General features: G+C 45.0%; 1 protein-coding gene across 16 annotated transcripts in view; it reads right to left on the bottom strand.

Moving 5' to 3' along the window:
• The window catches only part of ARSG (arylsulfatase G), a 115,928-nt gene that overhangs the window by 50,060 nt on the left and 52,845 nt on the right, over window positions 1-13,023 (bottom strand). For all 16 annotated transcript variants that reach the window (XR_015947992.1, XR_015947999.1, XR_009557209.2 and 13 more), the window contains 2 exons: window positions 4,688-4,884; window positions 532-612 (listed from right to left, as the gene is read on the bottom strand). Coding sequence is in view for 6 of the 16 variants with exons in the window: in XM_088661408.1 (XP_088517534.1) it covers window positions 532-612; window positions 4,688-4,884 (278 nt within the window). In the remaining 10 variants the exon portion in view is untranslated. The remainder of the gene's footprint in view (window positions 1-531; window positions 613-4,687; window positions 4,885-13,023) is intronic.

Raw genomic sequence — 13,023 nt, 5'->3', positions numbered from 1 at the left:
AGAAGACGTCTGAAGGCAGCCTTGTAAAGCGAAGTTTATAAATGTTCAATGTTTTATTATGTTTTCTTATATGTTGGAAGCCTCTCAGAGTGGCTGGGGCAACCCAGTCAGATGGGTGGGGTATAAATAATAACATCATCATCATCATCATTACTACTACTACTACTACTATTATTGAGTAGGACGTCCCTATTTCCATCTGATAAACGTCAGAGGGCATGCACCAGTTTGTATTCTGTGAAATGGGTACTTTATGGTGCCTGTAACAATTTCTTCAACTTCCAAACGTGCCCCAACCCAAAAATGTTGGGGGGCCCTGATCTAAGTCTTCCATGGCAAGGGTGCTACAGCCAGTGAAGAAGGACGAGGTCAGTGCTATCGATCTGAAACAGAGGATACAGCCTAACTTCCCTTCCAGCTTTTTGCCTGAATTTTGATTAGGGAGCTTATAGAAAACAAGACCCTGATTTCTGCACAGGTGCTGCGGAAGAGCCAAACAAGCCTTAGAAACGAATGAGTGGCAGCAGTTACCTCTTCTTGTTTGCCATCTCCCCGTGTAGGGACCGACGCTGCCCGCATAGTCACACTTCTCAGCCCAAGGCCCGTTATCTCCTAGGAGGGAAAGAAAACTCCTTGTTTGAAAAACAGAACGGGAAAGCCTTTTAAATTCAAAACAAGGAGAGCTTGCAAGAAAGTTAATAGAGCATGCTTCTGTTCCCCATCCCACCCCTTCAAATGAACCTTAATATGTTAAGAAAGCTACTTACAAAGAATGATTATGGACAGTACAATAAGCTTCCTTTTAATATTGTTACTAATATAATGGCTTATACCGAGCTAAAAAAAAAGAAGAAGAAGCAAGAGTCACAAGAACATTCAGAAAACACCAGAGCAAAAGGGAGGCTTTAATTGCTGGCAAATGGCTTGTTTGTTTGCTTCTAAATGGGCTGGTACCCTTTTTCAGCCAGAGCGCATTTCCGGCACCTCTCAGGTGGGTGCCATTGTGGGCCACTGCTCCCCACACCTGCTCCGTGCCTTTGCATACTTCCAATAATAATAATAATAATAATAATAATAATTTATTATTTATACCCCGCCCATCTGGCCGGGTTCCCCCAGCTACTCTGGGCGGCTTCCAACAAAACACTAAAATACAGAAATCCATCAAACATTAAAAGCTTCCCTAAACAGGGCTGCCTTGAGATGCCTTCTAAAGGTCTGGTAATTGTTGTTCTCTTTGACCTCTAGTGGGAGGGCATTCCACAGGGTGGGTGCCACTACCGAGAAGGCCCTCTGCCTGGTTCCCTGTAACTTAGCTTCTCGTAGCGAGGGAACCGCCAGAAGGCCCTCGGCGCTGGACCTCAGTGTCCGGGCAGAACAATGGGGGTGGAGACGCTCCTTCAGGTATACCGGACCGAGGCCGTTTAGGGCTTTAAAGGTCAACACCAACACTTTGAATTGTGCTCGGAAACGTACTGGGAGCCAATGTAGGTCTTTCAGAAGCCCAAAACAAACATTTAAGTCAAAACAGAAGCTGGCCACCTTGCACGAGTCTACATGTTTTTGAGATCTGTGACTCCACCTAGCTCCTAGCCATTCCTAGCTGCCACTGGTCAAGCTACAGGATGGGACCAATTTTGTATTTTCTTTTCTTTAATCCGTCTCCTGTGTAGCGGCAGCGGGCCTCTGGATTCTTTATTTAAAGGTTACAAAGGATACAGAACAATCAGCAAAATTGATAGTAATTAACTTATCGACTGAGAATTGTAAGATAACTAAAGGCACCAGACAAGGTTGTATGCTGTCACCTTCATATTAGTTTTAGAAGTTTTGGTGCAAAGAATAATGTGTAATCAATAAATTAAAGGAATGTGGGTGGGACAGAGACAATACAAATTAAAAGCATTTGCAGATGGTGTGGTGATATCTGTAGAGGAACCAACAGAGCCAATTCCAAAAGCATTAGAAGAGATCAATTATTTTGGAGAAATAGCAGGTCCTAAAATTAATAAAGGTAAAATACCAGGCTCCTGGTAAAAAAACAAACCATGATTGATGAGAGTAAAAATAAATTACAAAATATGCCAGGGCTAAAGACTGAAAAGAAGGTTACGTATTTAGGCGCATGGTTAACAGCAAATAATATAAATCTATATAAAGATAATTATTTGAAAGACAACAAACTTTTTAGAAAGGAATGGAAGTGGTTTACTGAGTATTTACAAACTGTAAACAAATCAAGACATTGGCAGGATTATTGTAAAAGCCTGCAGTTTTAAAAATATATATGAATATAGACGACTAAAAGAATAAGTTAAGGCAATTTGGAGTATGCAGGGAAGGACGAAAATAAATGTAAGGAACTGCAGAAAGAGGGGGAAGGGAGTTGAAAATGTTAAAACTTGGTGTCAGGGGTCCTTCCGACAGGGAACCTCCCCCTGTCCTGTTGACCAGCACTTCGCCCAGTGAGAGCAGCAGCAGTGAGTCAGGTGGGAGGAATGAGGAAGTTAGCGGGATGGAGGAGGCAAAGCTCAGCGATGTTGGAGAGCCCTTGCACCGCCTTGACCAACAGGTGGAGGGGAGCAGGCAGCCCCTTCCGGCGCCCGAATTAAGGCGCGCCACTAAACATAAGGTCGGGAGGAGGCGTTTCGGGGTGCCTAAGCTCTTATGCTGGTCACGCAACAGGAAACGTCCACTCCCGGATTCTGCGAGTGACTAGGATTCTGCAGCAGCAGCCGGTTCCAGGCACCAAGGCAGCAGGCCGCTGGCTCAGCGCTCCGCAGCGCCGGGCGGAGCACAGCGACCTGGCCTCTTTTTTTTCTTTTTTGCCTGCCGCCCCGCCGCCGAAACCGGCAGCTGCAGAGCGGAGCGCTCCGCAGCGCCGAGTGCTCGGAGCGCCCTGCAGCGCTGGGCGGAGCGCAGCGGCCTGGCCTCTTTATTTATTTATTTATTTGCCTGCCGCCCCGCCACCGGAATCGGCAGCTGCAGAGAGGAACGCCCAGCAGCGCCGGGCGGAGCGCTGAGCCAGCGGCCTGCTGCCTTGGTGCCTGGAACCGGCTGCTGCTGCAGCGCCGCACAGAGCGCCCAGCAGCACCCCGAGCCAGCTGCCTGGCCCCTCCGAGGAGGCCTTAAGGTACAAGACATCCCCTGAAAATAAGACACCATGTGTGTTTTTGAGTAAAAAAAAGAATAAGTTGGTGTCTTAAAAAGGGGGAAACACGGTATGTACCTGTTCCTCCAGCATTATTGAAGCTAAGCAGTTGCAGACTTGGCCAGGTCCTTGGATGGGCGACCATGAGTAGCCTCACACAAGAACGGGACACAGCACTTGAGGAAATATTTTTAAGAACAGAATGTAATGTGCAGAGGCAAGGCATGAGTAGGCTATTCCGACCAATTAATCAAACTGAATGTCACTGACAGTCCCTTCTCTGCCACCTGAGGCTAGCTGGGGCTGATGGGAGTTGTGGGTCAAAACATCTAGAGGGCACTAGGTTGGCCAAGCCTGATGTGGAATCACAGAATTGTAGAGCTGCAATGCAGGGAAAGTGGGCCTTCCTTTATTGCCTGAAAGGTCCCCTCCTTACCCCACTGATGAAATGAGGCTTGAAAGAAGCATTCTATTACAGGCAACAGATTATAGGGTTCAATCTGGTTTACAGATAGGCTTATGGGCCCCAAAACATTGGCAGCCCCTGATGGAGTGTTATACAATTTATAAAGAGCAATACAAGAAAGCACTCTTTATTAGAGTTTTTCAAAGCTCCCCTCAGATCGACTTGGAAATTACCCAGGTTCTTCGCGAGGGGTGGGGAGAGAGATTTGAAGATGTCAGGTATTTATTTTTAAACCAACTGAGGGATGCTTTTTCTTCCCCTACAGAAATGAATGGCAGCCATTGGCGAATGGATGGGGGGGGGCCAAAGGCTCCTCCCGAAAGAACAATTTCCCCATCAGCTTCCAGTGTTGGCCCCACACCTCTTGAAACCAGGTCTATGCAACACAGTGGTGTGTGACGTAGCTCCTTTATGTTGCTCTGGGCCAATTTTCAAGAAGCTTGTGGGGGGGCTTTGGCAACAGAAACAATATAGTCTGCAGCTGCCAAAAAACCCTTCAAAATCCCTGGCTGACAAAGTCTTTACTCAGGGTAATGCCAAGCCTCTGCCAGTCAGGGAAGACAGCAATTCTTCATCCACTCAGATTTCAATTTGTGCAGAAGAAGATCTGTGCAGGAGAACTTGTCGCAGGGTGGAGGGGGCGAATCTTTAAAAGTTCACCTCTCTTTTTATGAGACCCTGAAGTTCTTTTCCTGGGTTGTGAGAACCGCCATGACATCCTTACTAAAATCTCCCCTATCCAAATGTTATTTTTCTTCTTTTTTATGATTATTTGTTGACAGATTCTTTCCCCTCCCCCTAGTTTCCCATAAGACTACTGTGTGAGGTAAATAAGGCTCGGGGATAATAACTAGCTCAAGGTCTCCTTTGAGCTTAATGGCTGAGAGACAATTTGAATCCAAGGCCAACACGCCACAACTATGCCATTTAGCATTCTGCTGGAACAAGGCACGGTGTTGTACATCCCCATTTATTAAGTTAGCGCGGCTGAAGCCAAAGAAAGCCTCATAACATTCCCCCTAAAACCAGCCGCCTAAGCCACCTTTGTTACAGTGACTGTATCGCTTCACCTGTGAACCAGAGGAGTGTGTTTTCCTTCACGGTGCTGTCAACTTTGTTTTTTATTCGTCCCACCAGGGCATCCATCTCCCTCAGGTTTGCTCCGTATGGATCTTGTCCAGGCAGGTCCCATGTTGGCTCAGCCAACGTCAAAGGCACATGCATATGAGCCAGGGCGATATATAGGAAGAATGGGTGTCCACTCCGGCTAGAGATAAAACACAGAAAGGCACACTGGTGAATTAAATGGAGGAAGGCATGACTTGGTCAGAATGGAGGCCGCACGGCTGCCCAACAGTCTATTACTACGGCCATCATAATATAACATCTTTCCACTCAGCTGGCCTGAAATTTTAAGAGGTTCTTTCTCCAAAATTGAAGTGGTTCTGCTTATTTAAGTCTGTGTTTTTCAAACCAAACAGGGGACCTCGTCACGTCCACCAAAGATGTCCCCAGACTGCTTGTTGCAGAGGAAGCTAAGCCACGTTCTAAGAACCACTGTCAGTTCATGCAGAACGCTAGCTGAGCCTCACCATTGTCCCCAAGTAAACTAAGAGTGCTATTCAGAATGTAATCAATACTTTTCTGTAACTGTGCATTGCAAGGGAAGTGCTGGTCAGGAAAACTTGTCAGCCACTACTGATATTCTCACCGAGGAACCCAAACCACGAGTTTGAAAATCACCAATTTAGGCCACACCTGCACTGTTGTCGGGCAATAGAAGGGGAGGAGTGGGCAGTGTATCCCTTGATTTAGGAATCAAACAACACCAGAGATTCATGCAACAATGCAGCTTCAGTAACAACACAAACATTGATTCAGGTGGTGTCAGTACAGTGATACCTTGGTTTACGAACTTAATCCGTTCCGGAAGTCCGCTCTTAAACCAAAGTGTTCTTAAACCAAGGTGTGCTTTCCCATAGCAGCGGGGGACTCAATTTACAAATGGAACACACTCAACAGGAAGCGGAACAGCTTCTGCTTCCAAGGCAAATTTCACAAACCAAAACACCTACTTTCGGGTTTGCAGCGTTCTTAATCCAAGTTGTTCATAAACTAAGCTGTTCTTAAACCATTATATAACCTGCATAGTGCAAATTCTTGGATGTACATTCAGTATACAGCTGCAAATCTGGTGACGAAAAGTATTCCTTCCTTCATATTTCCCATGTGGAGAATTCCCCCCCCCCCTAAATCAGATTTAACAGGGAGATGCCTTAAGGACAGGTCTGACATCAACACTCTTAAGGCAAATGATGCAGGCATCCTTTTCATTAAAAGAAGAAGAACTATAGAGGCCTGGCACCGTGTGGACACAGGCACAGGGTTGGAGAACGTATACTCTCAGTGGCAGGATGCAGTGAAAGAAGCATTGGGTGGCTTGAACCTCCAGTGCCTCCAAAGTGCCTGGGAAGGGGTTCTTGCAGAGACCGGGGCTACCTTAAACTGGCATAGGTTGGTGTTGCCAAAAGGCCTGGCCACTAAAGCACACTATCCACCCCCCTCCCCTTGAATTAAAACAGGACGCACAATTCACTCTTGCACCACAAAGCTCTGGAAGTAGGCACACTCAGAGCAGGGACTCAGGCAGGGATGCAATGGGTGACCTCCTTTGAGGACAGGTCATTTTGGCATCACGTACAATGCGGTCAATCACTCCCAGTGACAAGGAACAGAAGAACTGCCTAGCTGCAGAGGTTAAATCAAGGGTTCCCAAACTAAGGCCCGGGGGCTGGATGCAGCCCAATCGCCTTCTCAATCCGGCCCGCAGATGGTCCAGGAATCAGCATGTTTTTACATGAGTAGAATGTGTCCTTTTATTTGAAATGCATCTCTGGGTTATTTGTGGGGCCTGCCTGGTGTATTTACATGAGTAGAATGTGTCCTTTTATTTGAAATGCATCTCTGGGTTATTTGCGGGGCCTGCCTGGTGTTTTTACATGAGTAGAATGTGTCCTTTTATTTAAAATGCATCTCTGGGTTATTTGTGGGGCATAGGAATTCGTTCATTTCCCCTCCCCCCCCCAAAAAATAGTCCGGCCCCCCACAAGGTCTGAGGGACAGTGGACCGGCCCCCTGCTGAAAAAGTTTGCTGACCCTAGGGTTAAATGAAAGGAGTCACTCCCAGAGCCTCATAGGATCCTTTGTTCCATTAGGTAATTCTGCATGACACTCTGGTGATTCTCTCTCTCTCTCTCTCTCTCTCTCTCTCTCTCTCTCTCTCTCTCTCTCTCTCTCTCTCTCTCTCCCACCCACACCCTGGCAAGTGTACTCAGTTTGGGAATGACAGTTGCAGATGGCTCCATGATTGAGAATAACAATGTCTGTTTTCACCCACAGAAACAGTTGCTGAGCCCCCCTTTATCAAGCACAGCACGGCACATATCCTTAGCAAGGAAAGAAGGGATAGTAGTTATTCCTAGCAAGAAGTACGGGAGGAATGAGATTAAGGTGAAAGGAGGAGAAATTACATCAGGAACTGGAGTCTGCTGTGTTCCACACCACTGGAAATAAACTGATGGACCTGGGAGTGGGCGAGATGAAGAGAAGACACACCCCGCAACCAGGAAATTAGCCTGGAAGGATCATTGGGCAAGGGGTAAACCTGGAGCAGAAGAATAGTAATTCCGTAAGAGGAACAAATCATTTCGTATTACGACTTGACTTCGTGCGACTTTGGTTTAAACGCTTGCTTTTGTGGGTCAAAGGACAACATGGGAAAGTGATTCTTTGCAGACCGACCCAGGTCCTCCCCCTCATGCTGCAAAGAAACCAAACTGCACTGAACATTCATAGATACTACAGGCAAAAGAGGTTTCCCTGTGTTTCACAGATGCAACCAAGGCTCATGCCTAGGGCTGGGCGATATATCAATATATCGTCCAAAACCGGTTTGAAGTTCATACAATATCTGTTTCATAGCTTCTGACCTGGCAATATATTGCAAATCATGGTGTGTGTGTGTGTGTGCGCGCGCTATGCAAAAATCACAATGTGGGAAGAAAAGTGAAGCCAGCCGATGACTCTACATAGCTTATTTCAGACATTGTGATATATCGGTATATCGTGATGTTTAGCTGACGATATATCACAATGTTGAAAACCAGATAGCGCCCAGCCCTACTCATGCCCGGTAGCAACTTCTTTCTGTAGCTACCTTGAGTATACTTCTGTGTAGAAAGGTGAGATATGTATCACAGGTTAAACAAGCAAACAGAAATTTGAGTTGCATGACGCACAAGCCCTCTCCAGGTGTTCTGCAAGCATGCTAAAAAATACGTCACTCTTATCGCCCTCTGCAAGTTGGAGGGTGACCGTCAGAAGTAGAGAGCCTCCAAACTCATGTGGCTCCCTGCACATTTTAGAACCTTGGCAAAAGTCCTCAAACTCTGATAAGGTTCTAGCTCCACCGCCTTCATGGTTCTTCAGGAGCTCAGAAGGCTCCCCAGTCCCCATTTAAGAAAGTCGCCCTCCAACTTAACAGAGGGTGATGAGAACAAAGACCAGATCATGGATGTTGAGTTAACACACTTACGGAACACCTGAAGAGGGTTACATATCCTCGGCTTCTCCCTTTCCCTCTGGTCCAGGAGCCATTCTTAAAGGCACGTTTTATAAACCACAGGAGATGTTCAATCCCTTTAGTTCAGCAGCCTCATAAACACGCCCAGGGCAGCTAATCAGAGCAAGTTTAAACATCAATAAAGATGCAAGTCAGTTGAAATTATGTGATAAGGATAAGGTGGAATGGGTTCAAAGAGAGGGTTCAAAGAGTCCAAATCAAGACTCTTGTGAGCAGCAGATGCGTCCAAAGGAGCAAAAATCTAAGTGTGCCAGCTCTTAGCTCCTAAGAAAAGGTACTTAACTGCAAGGTAATCTCCTCCGGAAGAATCGCTGTACCTGCCTCAAGTACTGACCTTTGGAGCTATCTGTATAAGCAAAGTTCTCTTCTGCTTTAGTACCTTAAGAATGGTTCTGTGGTGTATTAGTGCAGTCCACAAGGCAGGTGCACCCTGGATGTGAGCCAGGAAAACAACTGACCTGGCACATTCTGTGCTGCAAACCATTTTTGCAACGCATCAATTTAGAAAATAAAAATATAAAATGATCATTAGCCCCTCTTCCTGCTGGAAACGAAAGGCCGACAATGTAGCAGTCCGTTCAGAACCATGCTCTTATTAGTGCAGGCGACACCCCTGCGAGGAAGTCTTAATGTTTTAAAATGGCCTGTATTTGGGTAATGGAGAGGGCAGAGGGAGGGAGGGAGGGAGGGAGGTTTAATGCCTCAATCTAAGCCAATCAAATGAGCAAAAAAAACATCTGAACTCAGTGATTCCCAAGCACCACATCAATGTGACCAAACTCCCACCCCAATCTCTCACCCAATTGTCCATTCTCAAAACCCAGTTTCTTTAAACAGCACTATTTCAGTACAAATTTCCAAAGAGCGCAACAAATGTGTTGTTGGCTTCTGCATTTGCAGACTAAAGATACTAATGATGCAAAGCAGCCAGTGAATTTACTCAAAAGGTGGCTCCGACCAGCCCAACCACCGCACTTCGATTCTAGCATCTGCAGAAAATTGGGTGAGGGGGAAGGACCCCAAACTTTGGAAGTGGCATTGCTCTTTCCTGTTATGAGCAGATAATCCAATTTTCTGTTGACACATCCTAGGTTTCTTCTGTTTACTTTTTCCTCCCCTGTTGCTAAGTGCCTCTTTGGAGATTTGAGGCCTATGTGCACAGCACAAGCCTCCGCCCTGAGTGAGTGGCTCAAAAAAAGCTGACAGCAGTCATTTCCTCTCCCACAACCTAGTTCCTAATTGCATTAGCTTTTTATTTCCCTGAAGTGATATGCAGACAACGGGTTCTCTCCGACACCGCCAACTGTTTTGTCTCTTGTTGCAACTGGATGAAGCAGAGCTTGGGCGCTGTCCGCCTTCCATTGCAATTTCCTTCTCAAAAGGCCTTGACCCCAACACTGCACTGCTAATGAACTTCTTTGCACATTACTTCTCAACAAACCTGATCATACCATTTAAAGTATAGTCATTATTTTTAAATCCATACATGCATCTTCGCAGGTGCAAATCTCTCTCTTTTTCCAATGTGTTAAGTGGGCTCTTCCAAATAATTAAAGTGGTATGGCTTCCCCCCCCCCCTCCTTTAAGAGGTATGGAGTCAATCTTGTCTGGAAACAGGGTGGATAAAAATCAATGATTTAAAAAAATCAGTTTTTTTAATTTAAATTGGATTTTTTTGATTTAAATAAGATTTTTAAAATAAAATGTTTTTGGAGGAAAATTCTTTCTAAAGATAGTTTTCTATTTAAGTTACATTATAGTCCAAAGGCTATTCATCAGGAAATAAGAATTTGTTTTAAGTTTTTCATGTGTGAAATGAAACCTTAGACTCAGTCTAAGGTTTGTTTTTGTTTTTTAAACCATTTAACCACATCAGTTAACAAACATGGATACATATGTTATAATGTTATTGCTTTAGTTAAATAAATTATTTAAATTGTTATTAAGGAAATGCTAATTTTTCTCCGTCCAATAAACTACAGCAGAAAAGTTGTCCAAATATAAACAGTTAACTTATTAAACCTCACAGTAATTTCATAATTATCTGTCTATGTATTTCTAATAGTATAACCAAATCAGTAATTTTTGATATAACTGTAAAAACTACTCTGAAAATTTATTATTCCAAAATGAAACCTTCCTCTGGTTGTAAATATTAAGATTATACCAGCAAGAATGAGTCTTTCTGTATATATATAAAAAGATTTAAACCAAGTCTTACTGACTGGTCATTCAAATCAAGTCTTACTGACTAGTGATTTAAATAGTGATTTGAATCGTGATTTAAATCGATTTGATTTAAATCAAGTCCACCCTGTCTGGAAATAAAAATTGGGCCCTCTTACATGGAAGCTCCTTCCCTGTCCATTACTGTAGGTTGTATGTTTATAAAGAGGAGGAGATAATGGCACTCTGCACATGTGTAATGGCACACTTTCCTAAGCAAGTGCTATGCAAGTTCCATTGTGATGAAAACAGCAAGGTTAAAAACTGCAGCCCTGCCAAGACAAAATGTTAACAGCTGTTGCTGGCCAGATCGGGCTCAGTTAGTAGAGCATGAGACTCTTAATCTCAGGGTTCCTGCCCCACATTGGGAAGATCCCTGCACTGCAGGGGGTTGGACTAGATTGTTTTGTGGTCCTTTCCAACTCTATAAGGGATGAGGGTGGCGCTGTGGGTTAAACCACAGAGCCTAGGGCTTGCCTATCAGAAGGACGGCAGTTCAAGTCCCGCTGACTGGGCTGCATCCCAGTGTTACCATTGCACAAATGGAACAGGCTTCTGCTTGCATAATGGGACTTTGCTTTCTAACCGCACCATCCAAGCGCCCTCAAAATCCGCTTCGGTGAGCTGGGGGGACGCACTGGAGCCGATTCTGGGTAGGCACAGATGCTGGATACACAGCGTCCCATGCCGTGTACTTCCAGCACACCTGCCAAGTCTCCCGCTGAAAAATGTGGGATCGGCAGTGGCGCGGCACCAGACATTGCGTAGAAGCAACTTCCGGGGCCGCTCTTCCCATGTGTGGGCACTGGAAATCGGGCAGAGCGGCATCGGAAGTCGCTTCTACGCATGCCCGGCGGCCATCTTGGTGGTGGCCGCATGGCGGTGGCCATCTTGGTGGCAGACGCCGCCTTGCGGCCACCACCAAAATGATCGTCAGGCATGCGTAGAAACGACTTCCGGTGCCGCTTTGCCCGATTTCCACTGCCCACACGTTGGAAGAGCGGCACCCAAAATGGAGGCTCTCTGGCAGGTAGGAAATCCGGGGGATTTCCGGGATTTTTCTCCATTCAGGAGAACAGCGGGAAACGGATTAAAATCTGGGGGTTTCCCCGAAAAACGGGATACTTGGCAGCTAAGCACTTCCAGGCAAGTGTGTATAGGATTGCAGCTTTAATCACATAAAAGGAAATCGCTTTGCGAATTCCAGGTGGCTTCAACATTCCCACGCAGAATTTGGGGGAAGCCTGGGCAATTATAACCTAGGCTAGGTTATTTTTAAATTGCCAGAGAACATGTCCTGTTTTCTTGTTTACAGCTATATTTGTCTCCTCTAACAAGGCCTGTCCTTCCTCAGGGCCCTCCAAAGGGAAAAGGGCAGGATGACAAATGGGGAAGAGGAACAAGATTACAGCAAGTGCGTGTGCATTTGCGTATTTGTGCGTGTATAAACTCTTGGACGTTAAGAACAAACAATCTCACAGTTCCCAAACGGACTCGCGGTGCCATGTAATATATCTTTCCCATCATTTCCATCTTGCACCGTATCAAGTCTTCCACCGCATATATGACGAATATATGACATGAATATTTACAAGTCACGGCACATATTGCAATTTTAAAAACAAACGAACAATAAAAAAACAAAAAACATTGGCCATTTCCAAGCAGAGTCGTTTACACCCTGTAGCCTGAATTTCCTTCCATTTCCTATACACAAATTCAAAATTTAGTTGTTCCTAGCACTTCCTACATTATTTCCCTGATTTCATGAACAAGGGAGACAGGCTGCCAGGCACTTAGCCATGAGAGATCCGCAGCCTTCGCTTTGTTGCCATATTCCCCAATGCGTTAACTTAAAAATAAACCTTAATATTACCCCTGAACAGTCAACGTTCATAAACAGCCTATCACCCTTTCCTTAAAAAGTAATTCATTTTTCATTTAAAGGCACTCCACTTTAAAAAGAACAATAAATAAACAAACTGCATGTTCCCCTTTTCAATCACAATGACCTGAAAAATGAAGGGGAAAGACTATTTTTGTACGTGACCACATTCCTTCCAGCCCTGAGCCCTCCCGGTTCCTTGAAGAAACAGCGCATAGGGAAAAGGGAGGCAGGCAAATCCATTAATTTGGAAGATTTAGTAAATAATTCCAATGTGGGGCACTCATGATAGCTGGCTTCACCTTCTTGCTGTCTCCGCCCCAGAACTGTCCGTTCTCCTGAGGATTAGGCTCGCTATCTATCATGAGGTAGTCATCAACTTATTTAATTATAAAGCACACAGGGGCAATTAACCCAGTTTTTACTTGGGAGTCTGAAGAACAAAACCGGATCAGGCAAGTTGGAAATTAATATTTAATAATATTAATTATTATTAACTGCTCAAGACGGCAAAAGAGAACTGTTTCCTGGAAAAGCTTCACTGACTTATGTAAGAGATTAACCGGATCAATCCAGTTCTTGATACCCAATTAAAGAGAATCCCTGCAATTAGTTAAAAAGCTTTTTCATTAACCCAACACCCAGTAGCCTGT

The sequence above is a fragment of the Zootoca vivipara genome, chromosome 2 (assembly GCF_965207765.1).
Source record: "Zootoca vivipara chromosome 2, rZooViv2.hap1.1, whole genome shotgun sequence".
Taxonomy (NCBI): Eukaryota; Metazoa; Chordata; class Lepidosauria; order Squamata; family Lacertidae; genus Zootoca; species Zootoca vivipara.
The sequence above is the reverse complement of the archived record's forward strand: the minus strand, read 5'-3'. Positions and strand labels throughout refer to the sequence as shown.